Raw genomic sequence first — 15,751 nt, forward strand, 5'->3', positions numbered from 1 at the left:
TACCTTCCCCCCCCCCCCCCCCCGCAGGAGGAGCAGCTAGTGCTGGAGAACCCAGCTGACGTGCCCGTCTACGTTCAGGTTCTCCCTTTAGCGCTGTACCCAAACCCGTCTGCGTTTGCCGAGAAGCTGGCGGACAGGTGAGTGATTGCTCCGGGCCGGGTTCAAGCCAGCGAGTCGTGTTTGGAGAGGCTGATTGATCACAGGAGTCACGACATCATTCCCCGTGTTTGTGCTCAGGTTCCCCTTAGGAAAGTCCATGAACATCAGCACTAACACTCTGGAGTTTCAAGTTTACAAGAACCACGTAAGAACGCCCCTCCCCCAGTCAAGCTTTTTTGCCCTTTGTATACATGTTTTTAAGTTTTAAATGTTCCCAATGTGCATTTAGTGGGTGCATGCAGTTAAATAACTAAGCTGGACTCTAAATAATTAACTGCAAAGCTGTTCTGGATCCGCAGCCTTACTGGTCTCTGGTTGGCCCTTGCAGACCCCTGTCGGTAAGGGGGGCCCGTCTGGGTTGGCAGAGGGGCCCGCGCGGGTCCTGCTCTCCCCCGGGGAGGAGAGGAGCCTGTTGGTGCGCTTCACGCCGATGGGCAGCCACTCCGTCACGTCCCTGTTAATAGTCAGGTAGGTGCCCAGGTGGCAGAGCTGAGTGAAGATCCCGCAGCAGTACGGGGGCCGGAGGCTGTGATTGCCACGGTAACAGCAGCCCATATACATGCTGCTATGCTTTGACCCTGGATGTTGCTGTGGCTGTTGGCGTGACCCCTTTCACTGCGGTTTCATAAGTGTGCCTGTGAGACGCGTTACGGCCCGTTGCTGTGCCTTGGAGAGACCAAGCTGGGGGCCTAAACACACAAATTTGGGCTTCATGTGATCAGAAGGATAAAGAGCCGATTTTGCCAGCTCAGGTCTCAGAGGAAGCCGCCGCTAACGCCTGTAATCAGGTGCTTTGTCTTCAGTGCTCTGAGGACTGAGCTGCATTGAATGGATAAAACGGGAGCCTCTGAATACAGCCATTGGCTGAGCAGCTAAACGTTACACTAACGTATCGTAATCTTAATTCTCCGATTTAAATAATTTTACGATAATTGCTAACATGCAAGCGTCTTCTGCCGATGACTTGTTACACTTAGGACTATAGTGGACTATAGGCTCCAGTGAAAGACCACAGGCATGTGTATGCAGGTGGACTGACGGTGTTATGCAGCATCTCTCCAGCAGGTGGCGCAGTCTGCCCACCCTCGCTTAATTAAGACTGCTCTGGTGTTGCAGGAACAACCTGACTGTGCTGGACTACCTTATAGTGCAGGGTCAGGGCACCACAGAGAGCCTGAAGGTTGCAGGAAGACCACCTGGACCCGGCAGCTCCCTGAGGTTCAAGATGACGGAATCACTGCTGAAGGACTGCACAGACGGTGAGTCCCAGCCCACGGAGCCAGGGGCCTGCAGGGGCCCAAGCTTTAGTGACACTCACCCACTCTGACTGTAGTTGTGTTGCACAATTTCCCAGAATGCACTGCCTTATTTTGATATGGCCCCTCTCCTATTCCCTGCAGCTAATGAGTGAAGCCTTCTGTTCCGGTTTGATTTTTGTACCACCTCAAGTTTACTTTTAGTTTCTGCTCTGTGTCCTTCAGTAGAGACTCGTGATATAGATATGGTTCCTGGACTTTGTTTTATGGGTTTTTTTTTTTCCTCTTTTTACTTTCAGAAGTTAAATCTAAAGAGCCCAACTTCACTCTCAGAAGGACTTTTAAAGTTGAGAATGTTGGGCAGCTTCCAATTAGCATCCGGTCCACAGAAATCAGTGGATATGCCTGTGAAGGTTTTGGATTCAAAGTTCTCAACTGTCAAGAATTTGCACTTAAACCAAATGCTTCAAAGGACATCGTCATACTGTAAGTCACACTGTCATGCTGTAAATCTGAAGGAATTTGCAGGGGCTCTGTGAGACAAAGGCGTTGATCTGAGGCTTGGGTGGCGTAGCTCTGTGGAGAATGAGCTGTAGGTTGGAAGGTGCCTTTCGGAGCTCCTCCAACCTCACGTCCGGCTCTGACCCCCCCTGCAGGTTTACACCCGACTTCACCGCCTCGCGGGTCATCCGGGAGCTGAAGCTGGTCACGGCAGGCGGCTCGGAGTTCCTGTTCGTTCTGAACGCCTCGCTGCCCTACCACATGTTGGCGCCGTGCGCTGATGCCCTCCCCAGGCCCAGCTGGGAGCTGGAGCTCTATGTCATCGTCTCCCTCATCATGAGGTGAGCGGCCGTGCAGGGCCGGGTGCTGCCGCCGGGGAGAATCGCTCGCGGGTGAGGGCTGACGCTCGGCCTCTGGTCCCCGCAGCTCCATGTTCCTGCTGGTGATGGCCACGGCCTACTTAGAGGCCCAGGGCATCTGGGAGCCCTTCCGGAGGCGCCTTTCCCTGGAAGCCGCCAACGGCCCCATGGAGACTGGGAAACCCTTCGATCTCAGGGATATCGTGCGGATTCAGACGGATCCAAAGTATGTGTGTGTGTATAATGTGCGTACATGCCTCACTTTTTATTACAGATGCTCCTGGCTTTATGATCGATGCACATTCAGTAGGCAGCATCCACTCGGCCACACTCCCGGCCTCTGTAGCGAACGCGAGTGTAAACATACGGTGTTTTAGCAATATTGCACAGTACAGTATTTCTATGTGTGTGTAGTTGCAGTAGTTATATCATAGCATGGTTATTGCAATGCATTTTAACATTTTTACGTAAAATTTAACATTTTGTTACTGTGTACGTTCTCGTTAACCTTGCGCGCCACGTGTCCTGTCCACCTTCCCAGCTCGAGCGAGTACGGGGATTCGAACCACAACGTGACGCGAGGAATGTACGCGACGGGTGGCTCCTTGTTGCGGGGGGGTGGTCGTCCCTGCGGCCGGACGTCCACGGACCTGGAGGGCCTGCGGTCCAGGACCGGCAGCAGCAGGGCAGCTATGCAAACGGGCCCCCAGTTCGGGGGAAAGGGGTCCGGCGGATCGGGCTCCAGCTCGGACGGCCTGCCGACTCAGTGCCAGCTCCCCGTCCGGCGGCTACGCGGCAGCAGGTCGGCCCAGCAGCCGGCACCCCCGCAGCAGGTCCTGAGCCCCCCAGAGCCCCCGGCCCACACGCCAGCGGTGGCTGCCCAGCCTCCCAAACCCCAGCCTGAGGGGCCGGCACGCCTCAGCTCCGAGGACTCGGACTACATCGGCCTCCTGGAGGCCATGGATAAGGACCTGGACCGGCCCGAGTCGCCCTCTGTGGAGGTCTTCCCCGAGCAGTCCCTGTCACCCGCCGCCCAGAGCAGAGGTGCGTGGGATGGGGGGCAGGCTTAGGATTAGTGCGCGCGTCTCCCGTTCCAGCAGAATGAGATTCCAGCATCACAGGTTAGGATCTAGATCAGGGTCCCCCGGTTCCAGTCCTGGGGGGGGCAGTCTGTGACGCAGTTTATTCAGCTCAGGTTTAGTAGGTGTGTCTGAGTAGGGAAATCGGCAAACTGCGTCGGACTGGCCCTCCAGCACCGGAATCAGGGGACCCTGATCTAGACTAACCAGAAGACTACTGTTCCCTTAGGGGGGGGGGCCAGCAGCATGAAATGTGCCAGAAAATCACATGATAAAGCATCCAGATTGTGGGCATTAAGGCATAAGACCTTAAGAGAGCTGTTGTGCATTTTTTTTTTTTTTTTAGCCACCGTTCAAAAGGGAAAGATGCAGCGAAAGTCCAAAGCCCAGAAGAAGCGCGAGGAGAAGGAACAGCAAGGCAGGGGGAAGCCCAGGGCTGAGGACCTGAAGGACGTGCTGGCCGATGACGACAGCTCCTCCACCACCACGGAGACCTCTAACCCCGACGTGGAGGCCAGCATCAAAGAGGTACGCGCTCTGCACGGCCGGCCGCTCCTCTCTGCTCCTCTCCGCTCCTCTCCGCACGGCCGGCCGGGCGTCACCCACAGTGTTTCTCATCCACCCCCCACCAGGAACCAGTCGAGAAAAAAGGCCGGACATTTACAGCGGAGAAGGAGGAACCTCCAACGTTCCTGAAGCCCAGGAATAAAAAGCTAAGCAACACGAAGAAGGAGGGTCCAGCAGACAGCAAGTCCAGGTGAGTCACGGGACGTGCGAGTTGAGGGGCCTGAACACTCCGACCCCCCCCACACTGACCTTATAACCTCCTTTGAACCCAGTTCCCTGGAGCTGCCGTACGTCACACCCCTGGAGAACAAGCAGAGGAAGAACTTTACAGCTAAGCTGCACCCAACATTAACCACAGGGGTGAAGGCAAGGCCTCTGCCCAAACAGAGAGCAGGTATTGTGGCCGTGCCGCCTTGGAGCAGTGCAGTTCATACATTTCCCATGGGGCATTTTGGTATCGCCAGCACAACCTGGTACCTTTTTTAAGAGCAAAGATTCTTGGGTAACTGAGGAAGAGTACAGGGGAGCCCGAAACTGAAAATACTGCAGTGTAGGAGTTTGGAAAAATTGTCAGTTTGTGTACTTTTCACATAAATGTAATGTGGTAGAAGCCGCCTGGTTTGGCAGATGGAGGGTCTTTGAATTGGCTAAGCTACTGAAAGTATGCTATGGATGAAACCCACCGTAAGTGTGCTGCAATGGCTGCTTCCCGCAGTGCCTTGTGGGAAGGCGGAGGACTGCCGCCCCTCTCCGCTGGGGAAGTTCCTGTCACAGGGTCTGCCACAGGAGCTTGGGAACAGCAGCAGCTCGGAGGGGGAGAAGGACTCCCCCCCACCAGAGTGGGACACGGTGCCCCTTCACAAGGCCGGAAGCCGTAAGTCAATCCTAATTCCCAGTCGAAAGCAGCATGTCACTCAAATAATTACAGAAGAGCTATATGCAGTGAGGGAACATGTATGACACGTAAATAAGCATGTAATCGGTGTGCAGACTGGGTGTGATATGAGTTTAAACATTTTGAGAAGCATATTGATTTGTTTACGTGTTGGTCTGTTAACCGGCAAAATACTTCAGATCCGATTTTTATGGTTTTGTGGAGTACTTTGTTATAAATTGCAACAGACTAGTAGGTTAGACATATAAAATACCAGTGGATACATATAGGTGATTATTTTTGCTGTGAGGACATTGAGAGCTGCTTCTCCGTAAAGCATGAACACTTCCCTGGCTGCACGGCTGCCTTCTGCTCCCCTGCAGCGGCCGACAGCCTGCAGCAGCTCTCCTTCCAGACCATGAACGCGGACCCCTTCCTGAAGAGGCCGCTGTCAGACATGTCCCGCACCTGCTCGCCGCCGCCCACCTCCCTCAGCCTGGTCACCCGAGGGACCTACAGCAGTGTGGTCAATGCTAACAGGTAGCGGCGTGGCTGTCAAGCCTGTGGAGGGGGGGGGGGGGGGTTCGCCGCTCCACTCACACACTGTAACGCACGTCTTCCTCACTGCTATTCGGCCAATCGCCTGTTCACATCTCCTGCAAGGATCCTTCAGTCATTTAGTAAAGAGGCTGAAGTTACAATAAGTATTGAAAGCTAACCGCCTGTGTACAGTTCAGTTCAGCGTCATCTTAGAGACGCGGCTTGATGCACATTAATCACATTGCATTTGTCTGCACTGCTGTGTATCTGACATCTTGTGGCAACACCTCCAATTCATTTGACACTACTATTCGGTTGGGTAATTTCATCTTTTTTTTCCCCCCTCAATCTTTCTTTGTTTAATGAATATTGCAGTGTTACTTGCAGAAATGTTCCTTATTCTGATGAGGTATTGAGCTACTCTGCTAAAATCAGCGTGGTAGTTGGGGAGAGTCACTGTCCACTGTCCACTGTACTCTGTGCGTCTCTCACCTGCAGTGAGACTGGCTTGAAGAAGGCAGCCGGGAACAGGAGCAAGTTGGCGCCACTGGCCACACTGCCAGGCAAGAACGGAAACCCCACCTTCGCGGCCGTCGCCGCCGGTTACGACAAGAGTCCTGGTGAGTTGCGGCTGACTTTTCCCCCGGAGCCAGGTGAGCGTGAGCGTCGCCGGGCAGGCGGGCTGAGCGTCACATGCCCTGTGTTCCCAGGGGGCAGCGGGCCGCCCAAAGCTGGCACTGGCAAGGCCGAGGCTCCGGGGAAGCCGCCCGTGCCACGCCTCACCTCTGTGGAGAGCGACGCTTCCGACAGGTGGGTGTCTGTTCTCGCACGGCGAGCTGGTGCCTCACATCCTAAGTGCTCATATCCCGCTTTTCCTCCTAGTTCTGGACTCTGGAGTCCCACTGACAGTGCAAACAGCCCCAACTTCAACCCATTTGGACCCAACAACACATTTAATCTGTCTGGGGGTAAGGACATTAAGCGGTGTGGCGCCGGTCCGCTACCACCCGAGCGTAACCTGGGAACCTCTGTGCCTTTAGTCTTCAGAGGGATGACATTTCCCAAGAGCCAGGAGCCACAGCAGAACTGGGGAGACTTTAATTCTGTGCAGCCCTCCATCTGGGACGCCCCCAGCACCGAACCCCTGCACCCCTGGCCAATCAGCTCTGGCTCCCCAACGGCCCCCACTGCAGTAAGAGTAACGCCCACCCCCACCCCCACTTATGTGCTAGCTATTAGCTCCTTAAGCTGGTGTGATGTAATTGTGTGGATGTCTCCCCCCTGCAGTCCATCCTGGGCAATCCCAGCAGCCTCTGGTCCCCAGGGACTCTCTTCAGCAGCCCCATCTGGTCCACCAGCGGGGACAGCAGCCTGCACTCCCTGGCCCCGGTCACCCCTGCCCCTCTCTCTGACCTCATCTGCAGCCCAGATGGCAGCTGCCCCACACTGGCGCCGCCCTCCACCCCCGCGCCCGAGATCGGCCGCGCCTACAACCCCTGGAGCGTGTGGGGGCCGACCCTGAGTAGGCGGAGCTCCGAGCCCTGGCCCAACCCCAGCGACAAGGACGCCTGACCATGCCGCTCCTCCCTGCACACTTCTGGTTTCTTTTTTTAAAGGCAAAAGTTAGATACAAAAAGAAAATCCCATTACTGATGCTTCCAATCAGCAAACGTGGATCGATTATAGTAGCCTGGCCTAAAATCAACTGGTACTTTTTAAGTTTTTGAAGAGAGAAGCCTTATTTAAAGCCGTTTTTAAATGCGGACAGACGTTATTGTGATGGCTCGGAGATGTTGCCCTTATAGGGACACGCATTATAGTATCGCCCCCTTTTTAAGTAATACTGCATTGTCTTGGTATTTTTATAATACAGTATTACATTATTTAAACTAGCACTTTGCATAAAGCTGAATAATTGTTCCAAGACAGATTCTTGGTTTAAAGTTTGCAATAATATTATTTTGGCCATAAAGTTAAATTTAAATTGGTAAACTTGAATTGTGGGCAGTGAAAACGCCCAGACGATGTGTTCTTGCAGGCTGTTTGTGCCCTGGGCCGCCTTGTGTTCAATTTGATGGTCAAAACGGGGAAGATCTGTCACGATGTATTATTTTAAAAGCCAGATTCACTTAAAAATAAAGAGAATTCACCATCTGAATTGTTACTTCGGGAAGCTGTTTGAAGCTGGATTTGAGTTTAGAATTGGTATTCCACCATTTGTCATCTTGGGAACCTAATACTGGTCACCAGATCAAAATAAACCACACCCATGGACAGTCACTGGGCTGAAGGTTGATTTATTTGGTTGTTGTCTGAAATAAGACTGTCCTTCCTAGGACACCCCCCCCCCCCTCACAATCTGGCAGTTTGTGAGTCTCGAGCCCCCCGAGGCTGATCGAGGGCTGTCATGAGCAGAGTGGCCAGCTTCTCAGTGTCACAGGCTGTCATGACCGCCACGCAGTGCTGCTTCCCAAGCGTGTGGGTCTGGTCCAGGGCCATCATGCCGCGGCACAGCGCCCCCTGCAGCTCCACGCGTACTGGGCACAGCACGCTCTCGGTCACCACGCTGCAGTCGATGGCCGCGGCCATGGCGTACGCATCGTATGACACAAAGCCCTGTCCAAAAAGGACGCCCCTCCTCGTCACTGCGTCCCTGCAGTAGTACTTGGACGTGATCTTTTTCATGAAGCGGGCTGCTGGTGTGTCTTGGCTCACCAGTGCATCGAAAAAATCCTGTCACCCAGAAAAGCCCGTCAGACCGTCAGCCACTTTCAGCACTGCAGCAAGCTAATTTATAAAATGGAACTATATTTAAAGTGGAAAAATCTATTACAGACAAGACTTGAATCACTCAAGAGCAAAAGCTGGACATCAAAAGCTGAGGTCTCACACACCGAAGCCTGCACACCCGTCTGAAAACAAGCAGTGCTAATGAATTGGGACAAATTTTTCCGTCTCACCCATGACAGTTTGTTTCTGCAGGTAAACTCCCATGATGCAATGTAAGTAGGGCAGAGGTACTCTTCCAGAACGATATAAGCTGATTCTGGGTCCATCACAAAATTAAATTCTCCACATATTGTGCGGTTCCCTTTACCTGTAAGGGGGAAAGTATATTTTCCATTTAATCAAAAAACAAAGGGGGGGGGGGGGGTGGTAAATATATAGGCTACCTTCCATGTTGCCTCCCATGATGTAAAGAGCCTTCAGCTTTTTCGGTAGCTCTTCGTCTAGTCTTACAGCCAGAGCGAGGTTTGTCAGAGGCCCCAGCGCCACAAGAGAAACCTATCAAATGTGCCAAATATAAAACGCCAAACGGAATTGAGATCACTGCACTAGTACAGCTTGGCCAGATGAGGGCGACAAACATGCCGTAAAAACGGGTGAGACGGGCAAACGTGCTGTGGTAATTATTACCTGCCCCTCGTTCTCTGACACCATCCTTATCAGCGCGTTCACGGCGTGCTCCCCCTGGATCTGCGTCCTCCACGCATCTGGCTGGCTGTCTTCCAGAACGTCCCCCAGACCATCAGTGCCGAAGTGACTGATGGGAAGGTTGGGGGTCGCCACCAGGGTGGACATGGCACCCCGGAACACAGGTATCTGCAACAAACACGTTTCTTGTCTGTGCCCGATGTCACTGGTACCACTCCTGGTCCTTCATTAGTATCCACAGGCAGTTCGACACTTCTAATGCTTTTTAAATATACTTTGCTTGGAGTCCCTGAAGGAATGACGTCTCAGAGTCCCGAGATGAGAGCTGTGAGTGTCTGTCCCCAGGGTGAGTAGCGCACCCACCTCGGTCCTGTCGCACACGGACAGCACCCGCAGCACGTTCCGGCACACGTTATCCGCGGAAGTGTTCCCGAAGCAGCAGGTGATGCCCAGCAGCCGCACGCCGGGGGCGACCAGCGCCATCATGATCGCCTGGGCATCGTCGACGCCGCAGTCCGTATCTATCACCAGCAGCTTCTCTGCCATGATCTGCCACCGCGTCACTCTGGCGGGATGAAGCTACACCCATTAGCGACACTTTGTGTCATAAAGAGTAGGCCTGTTACTCCTGTTTTGTCTGTCATATCTCTTTTATCCAAAACCAGCTGTTGTACCCACTTATTCATTTTACATTTACAATGATACAACGGTAGGCCTACAACCAGGTGCGCCGTGAGGGAGGGGGGGAGTTAGGACGATTCCAAAGAAAATCGTAAAAAAAAAAAAAAAAAAAAAAAAAAGGAAAATAACTGGATTGGCCTGTACTGGGGGGTACAATTTGATATGCTTACCCAAAGTCCGTGAGTGTAACAGCAGAATTCCGCCTGGCACCACGCTTCGCGGCCGGGTACTGAGCTCCAGTGAAATCAGCGACAAAATAAAGCTTCTAGATGTTAATGAATATAGCGAAAGATGCGCGGAGGGAGTATGGCGTCTCTGGTTATTATGTTACTAAAATGCACACAAGCGGTCAGTTTATTTTAGTTACTGTATTCGAAACCAAATTCCCGACTTAGCACCGCCTTCTGTCCGATCCCGATCGGCAAACCCTGGAGGTGGGATCCCCCTTCACTTTGCCACCCAAGCGTGTGTTTGTACAAAATATTACAAATAAGTAACTTTGCATTAAAGCTAAACATCACGGCAATAATCGTATTAAAACCGTCCCTTTGCGCATCACCATGTACACTGATTGTACATTAAAAGACACGAATGTATCACACAGACTTACCTTCAACTAGTCTTTCCCTGCCTTAACCGAAAAAGAAAGGACAGCATACAAATAAATTTCTATTAATGATTAATAAGGTTACAAATCATCAACGCAAAGTTCAGTATCTGAATATGTGGTTATAAAGGTTGGGGTGTTTTTCGTTCTCTCATGCTTTTTAATGTCTAAATAAAGGACAGTTGAACTAATTGCGTGTCAAAGGTGGCAGAGGATAAACGGAGGCGCGGACAGCACACCAACACACCGACGTCGGCTCGCTGGCCGACTCCCGGGTTTATTCCTGCAAAATGTAAAGCTGTCCCGGCAGACGGGTTGGAGGCGGCACCCCGCCGTACACAAGGCGATTCGTCCTGCCAGTTTGCGCAGGAGCGGCGATCGCTGCGGGAGGCGGCAGTCGGTTCTGCTCCGGGTCTCCATGGAAGACGCGTTACGCTCGGGCGGCGCTCGGTGCCCGAAGAGCAACACTGCGATCGCCGCCCTCTGGCAACCCACTGCCGGCTCTGAGCATTTTTCTGATAGATGCATCGCTTACGAGGTACGTAGAGTGATGCTTATGATAATGCATGAGGGAGTAGGTGGGGTTTCGGACGTCCAACCCCAGTTATAGCATCGTAACGCACCCGGGTGGACAGAGCCATTTTTAAAGAGCCTGGTACGTACGGACACTACGGACACTACGGATATATCTGGCACAATGTTCGCTAGGTCCAGCATAGTCAGTCAGTAATTTTGTGTAACAGAATCGTTGCAAATCGGTAATGGTACGGTGGTAACGCGCAAACTGTTCTCTTATTTATTCTCCCCAGTATTACGCCAGCGGGGGCCGAAGAGCAATTGTCATTTGGGAGGGGGTGGGTAAACATCAATGGCTTAGCCTAACCTAGCATAGCAGGTTGCAGTGTCGACTGGGGCTTAACATTTTCTCTACCTGGGGGTTTCCAGGTAGCGGTGGGAAACCGGTAGTTCGTAATATTGTTCTTTCCAGGTTCGTGCAGAGATGGCGTGTTCTTATAGTGCGTCGCTGTTTAAAGTCCCGTCGAGCTATTAAATTTAGCTTGCTGATTTAGCAAACAGAATAGATATTGTATACCGAACACCATACATACATGCCGCCGATGCGTCCGAATTCCCACGTGTGAAATACACATGCATGTTTTTGTATGAAGCGGGACAATCGGATGACCTACGACTGGATGTCAGCTGCCCGTGCAAGCGGATGGGAATGGTGAGGCTGACTGTATAGCCGCCAGGTACAGACCTTATCGGCTTCCCAGAAACAGACGCACAACAACAAACAGCCTTCCTGGGAAGGTCTTGCAGTAATCTGTTTGTGTTTTTTTTACTTCGCTTTTTCTCCAGCAGCGTCGTCACTTAGTCTAAGCTAAGCACAATTCTCCCATCTACCATTCAAGATTCAATGCCTAACACTTCAGAAAGTCAAGAGGCAAGTGTTTCGACCACCAGTGACCAGGAAGCCCCCAAAAGGCCCCCCAGCAGGGACAATGAGCCCAGCCTGTCTGGCTCCTTCCCCAGGGACGCCCTGAGGCCACGGCGGGCATCTAGTGCCGAGGTCCAACTCCCATGGACCTGCCCGGTCACACACTCCCGGGAGAAGTTCTACACGGTCTGCTCGGATTATGCACTCCTCAACCATGCTGCCTCTGTGTACCACCCTATCAGCACGCCCCGGGAGGGGCCATCTGTGTCTGGGGACAGCAGCCCCTCCTTAAGTCAGCCTAAGACGTCCAGCTACCCACCAGCGCCAGGCGGAGGGGGAAACGTGGCGTTTGATGGAGACTGCCACGTGGATGTGGTGTCGTCCGGCCTCGCCAAGCCGGTGCTCGCCTGGGAGATCGACACCACCGATTTCGATGCCGTGTTGACCAGGAAAAACAGGACAAGTAAGCAAGCCTTTTAAAAATGTATTTTAGCCCTTTTTAGTCCTTTGTGCCAGGGAAGTCTGGCTAGTCACTAAGGGGGTGGGAGAAATGACATAATAGAGACGATGATTCATCATATATCGTGTTTGTCATCGCAGACGGTGTTCAGTTGATATTAGCATTTCCCACTGATTTATCAACAGAGCTCAGCAAATTGTGACTCTGATCTTGTTCCTTTTTCAGGGGTTTAATAAACATATATTTTTTTGCCTCTGAATCACAGCCAACACGAAGAAGCCCAGCTCCAAGAAGATGAAGTCCTCTGACAAACACAGCAGGAATCTGCAGGACGCCCCCCCGCAGGCTACGCTAGAGGAAGTAAAACAGAGGAAGGTGCTGGACCTGAGAAGATGGTCTGTACCCCCCCCCCCCCCCCCGAACATCCCATGCTGTGTTCCTATGTTAAGTACATTGGGGCTGTCTGTGCATTAAAGGGGCTCTGTCTGCTCTCTGCTTTATAGGTACTGCATCAGTCGTCCACAGTATAAGACTTCCTGTGGAATCTCATCACTGGTATCCTGCTGGAATTTTTTGTACAGCACTCTGGGAGCCGGGAGGTAAATCTCCCAAGGAGTCGGAAATCAGTTGCTTTCTCTGTCCTCTGAAGTCTTGCAGAAGTGCGTTATGGGCTGTAGCATTACCGGTGCAACTCGCTTTATGATGGTTTGACTTAGATACTTCGACTTGCAATAACGAGGCATGTTCAGTACTCGCTGTATATTGAATGTTCATGCGATCCTGGGCCAGCGACACGCTGTACGATACTTTCTGATGATGCCGGGCAGCATCCATCCAGCCACGCCTCCAGTCTCTTGCCATCGCGAGCATAAACATCTCACACGGTGTTTCAACAACATATTGTACAGTGTTTTTTTTTCTGTTGTTTGATCTCAGTACAGTTAAAGCAGTCAGTTACTGACAGTGTGTCGTGATGGAGTGGGGCTTCAATGTCTCATTACCCCCCCCACGCCATCACACTTTTACGCTGCCGTTTGTTTTCCAGTGCTGCGCAGGGTGAGCAGGAAAAGGTGCATACTGACCCATGTCTTGCTCCTGCAGCCTGCCCCCTATCTCGCAGGAGGAGGCATTGCATATCCTGGGCTTCCAGCCTCCCTTTGAGGAAATCAAGTTTGGCCCCTTTACCGGCAACGCCACCCTCATGCGGTACGCGGCCCCCCTTCTCACACTTCTGATTGGCTGATGTGTGTCCCCTCCCCTTTTGGCGTCCAGGGGCTGCTCTCATCCTCTCCATTCCCACAGGTGGTTCAGACAAATCAATGACAATTTCCGTGTGCGGGGGTGTTCCTACATTCTGTATAAACCCCACGGGAAACACAAGACTGCTGGAGAGTCAGGCAAGCGACAGTCCTTATTAACATTAAATTCTAGTAGGTACAGGTCACATGGTTGTGCTACACTGCACATCAGTCTACGACTGTGTTATATGCTATAGCATCTTAATGATGTGTACACACGTTATGCTACTGTGATAAGCTTGTAAGTCATGCCTTTGCCAAGAGTCTACATTTTGGCCAGCGTCTTACTTATTTGTGTTTTAACACGGTGCTCTGTGGCCTCCTCGCCAGCGGAGGGAGCTCTGACAAAGCTGACCCAAGGTCTCAAGGATGAGTCGATGGCCTACATCTACCACTGTCAGAATCACTACTTCTGCCCCTTGGGCTTCGAGGCCACTCCACTTAAAGCAGCCAAAGCGTACAGGTAGGCAGAGAGTAGGATTTTGGTGATTTAGTTATTAATAAAACACCCACTGTATATACACCCAAAAATATTAGCTCGTCCTTAAGTGTTATATCCATAATCTATAGTTTGGGGGCAGCACGTGGCTCAGTGGGCTAAGCCTGCGTGCCTGTGATCGGAAGGTTGCCGGTTCAAGCCCGGCCTCAGCACGTCTGCGAGTCCTTGAGCAAGACCCTTAACCCCCAGCTCCCTGGCCACCCCCGATGGGTTGCTGCCCTTCACGGACAGCTTACTCTACAAAGAGCAAGTTGAGGGAGGCGTAAAGACAATTTCAATAAAGTATCAATTATTATGATCAATCTACATAAATCAAAACCATACATTTTACTGAATCATAATGATGAGTTTCCATAAGACGATTTCTCTCAAAATGAGTCTTGTCAGACTATGCTGTATTTCCTCTGTTTCTCTTTAGGGGTCCACTCCCAAATAGCGAAATGGAGTACTGGATTCTCATTGGAGAGCCGAGCAGGAAACACCCGGCCATCCACTGTAAAAAGTCAGTCTCTGATTCGCAGTGGCCTTGAAGCATTTCCTGTCAGCAACAATCTCACCTATGTCTCACTGAATCTTTGTTTAGGTGGATGGACATTGTGACCGACCTTAACACACAAAATCCGGAATATATAGATATTCGGCACACAGAAAGGGGAATTCAGTTTCGCAAAACCAAAAAGGTTTGTGGTTTTTTTCCAACCAGTTATCCTCTATCACCCAAGTGCTGCATGAATCTAAACATTTCTCCTGATAAGGTGACATCTATTAGTTTAAAGTCTTGAAAGGGATTGTGCAAATTTTGATATTTGTAAGCAAAATTCTCAGTATAATCCTGAGCAGTCAATAATGTTATATTTTGTTTTTACATGTAGAGAAGATTATTAAGGAGTTATTCACACAAGCTTGGTTTTAGATTGCTAACTTGTATCTTTAGGCAAAACCAGGAACTTGGGTTCCGGAACAGGTGTCCTCACAGAGTAAGAACCATTAACAGTTCCGTGTATCCGGCAGGTCGGCGGGAACCTGCACTGCATCATGGCCTTCCAGAGGGTGAACTGGCAGAAGCTGGGCCCTTGGGCTCTGAACCTGGAGAACCTTCGGCACGACCTCCAGCATCAGGGGGCAGAGAGGGGGGTCGGGTTCGAGGACAAGCACTCCGCCAAGTCCCTGGGTCACCTGAGCCACTCTCTGAGTACGGGCTACCACAAAGAGGTCAGCTGGAAACGCCTGTCCAACACCTACGAGTACAGACACGGCGGGTCCCCAGACAGCGAGATAGACGAGGACAGCACTGAGTGAGAGCACGGGTTCTGCAGGGGATTCTGGGAGAAGGTGCACCAAGTCCGTCTGCTCCTCTTACCCCTGAATCAGACTGTTCAATTTTGGCCCAAAGGTGGCAAAGTCTTCATTTATCTACATGTTGGTAAAATGAGGGGATTAGCATAAGGCAGGTGCCTGGGTACGAGTGGATTTAACACCATTTGTACACAGCAGTGTCGTCCTACTAGCTCGCGGGGAGACGACAATTCAACGCTTCTTTCTGAGCTGGAGTCTGACCACATGACTTGGCACACTTTACGTTACCGATTCTGTCTGTAGAAGTACGATACTCAACCGAGAAGGTCCCTGAAAGAAAATGGTGTAGAATTTGCAGATTACACTGAAAGCCAGTTTTGTTCAAAGTGTAAAGGTAAGAAAAAGATTCTCAGTGAGGCAGAGTAATTGTACTGGGTTCACTGTATTACACTGTAATCACTGTATTGTTGAATGTACTAAGGTATAGCCTGTGAAAAAGGCCTTGTGGGATATATCAGTAAGACCAGACAGCACGTCTGCTTCTTTATGTCATATAAACCCACATATATTCCACCGCCCCTGAAATTGTCAAGGTCTCTGCTCCATAGTCTCCCCCATGTATAAATGTGGCATTAGTGTACATTTGTTTTTTTTTCCCCCCTTATTTGATTATAAATAAAACTTTCTACAGATTGAGTG

General features: G+C 51.3%; 3 protein-coding genes across 11 annotated transcripts in view; 2 read left to right on the forward strand and 1 right to left on the reverse strand.

The window, feature by feature from the left end:
• tmem131 (transmembrane protein 131) overlaps positions 1-7,615 on the forward strand; it is a 30,901-nt gene extending 23,286 nt beyond the window's left edge. The window contains exons 24-41 of one of the 2 annotated variants that reach the window (XM_023800775.1): positions 28-137; positions 238-304; positions 488-627; positions 1,276-1,418; positions 1,715-1,901; positions 2,072-2,257; positions 2,343-2,501; positions 2,817-3,319; positions 3,701-3,882; positions 3,987-4,111; positions 4,194-4,315; positions 4,637-4,795; positions 5,179-5,335; positions 5,834-5,955; positions 6,046-6,145; positions 6,218-6,303; positions 6,376-6,527; positions 6,623-7,615. In XM_023800775.1, coding sequence (XP_023656543.1) covers positions 28-137; positions 238-304; positions 488-627; positions 1,276-1,418; positions 1,715-1,901; positions 2,072-2,257; positions 2,343-2,501; positions 2,817-3,319; positions 3,701-3,882; positions 3,987-4,111; positions 4,194-4,315; positions 4,637-4,795; positions 5,179-5,335; positions 5,834-5,955; positions 6,046-6,145; positions 6,218-6,303; positions 6,376-6,527; positions 6,623-6,907 — 2,985 coding nt within the window. In that variant the 3' untranslated portion in view covers positions 6,908-7,615. Of the gene's footprint in view, positions 1-27; positions 138-237; positions 305-487; positions 628-1,275; positions 1,419-1,714; positions 1,902-2,071; positions 2,258-2,342; positions 2,502-2,816; positions 3,320-3,700; positions 3,883-3,986; positions 4,112-4,193; positions 4,316-4,636; positions 4,796-5,178; positions 5,336-5,833; positions 5,956-6,045; positions 6,146-6,217; positions 6,528-6,622 lie in introns of both variants that reach the window. The other variant, XM_023800774.2, reaches the window with a different exon arrangement.
• Position 7,616: 1 nt separating this feature from the next.
• Positions 7,617-10,117, reverse strand: LOC111838138 (nucleoside hydrolase). 2 transcript variants are annotated; one of them, XM_023800785.2, is made up of 7 exons: positions 10,062-10,117; positions 9,622-9,716; positions 9,134-9,335; positions 8,753-8,938; positions 8,509-8,620; positions 8,296-8,432; positions 7,617-8,068 (listed from the first exon to the last, which is right to left on the reverse strand). In XM_023800785.2, exons 3-7 carry the CDS (start codon positions 9,314-9,316, stop codon positions 7,688-7,690), a joined length of 999 nt encoding a protein of 332 aa, XP_023656553.1. In that variant the 5' UTR covers positions 9,317-9,335; positions 9,622-9,716; positions 10,062-10,117; the 3' UTR covers positions 7,617-7,687. The 2 variants fall into 2 exon arrangements, with proteins under 2 accessions (XP_023656553.1, XP_023656556.1); XM_023800788.2 differs by having other exon boundaries at positions 9,134-9,349.
• LOC111838137 (basic immunoglobulin-like variable motif-containing protein) lies at positions 8,934-15,748 on the forward strand. 7 transcript variants are annotated; one of them, XM_072699484.1, is made up of 11 exons: positions 8,934-9,116; positions 11,228-11,311; positions 11,421-11,962; positions 12,225-12,354; positions 12,463-12,558; positions 13,061-13,165; positions 13,262-13,356; positions 13,588-13,720; positions 14,175-14,258; positions 14,340-14,436; positions 14,768-15,748. In XM_072699484.1, the coding sequence occupies exons 3-11, from the start codon at positions 11,479-11,481 to the stop codon at positions 15,053-15,055; spliced, it is 1,512 nt and encodes a 503-aa protein (XP_072555585.1). In that variant the 5' UTR covers positions 8,934-9,116; positions 11,228-11,311; positions 11,421-11,478; the 3' UTR covers positions 15,056-15,748. The 7 variants fall into 7 exon arrangements, with proteins under 7 accessions (XP_072555585.1, XP_072555578.1, XP_023656548.1 ...); XM_072699477.1 differs by having other exon boundaries at positions 11,424-11,962; XM_023800780.2 differs by lacking the exon at positions 8,934-9,116 and adding an exon at positions 10,459-10,596.
• Positions 15,749-15,751: the final 3 nt, after the last annotated feature.

This window comes from Paramormyrops kingsleyae, chromosome 1 (assembly GCF_048594095.1).
Source record: "Paramormyrops kingsleyae isolate MSU_618 chromosome 1, PKINGS_0.4, whole genome shotgun sequence".
In the NCBI taxonomy this organism is placed as follows: domain Eukaryota; kingdom Metazoa; phylum Chordata; class Actinopteri; order Osteoglossiformes; family Mormyridae; genus Paramormyrops; species Paramormyrops kingsleyae.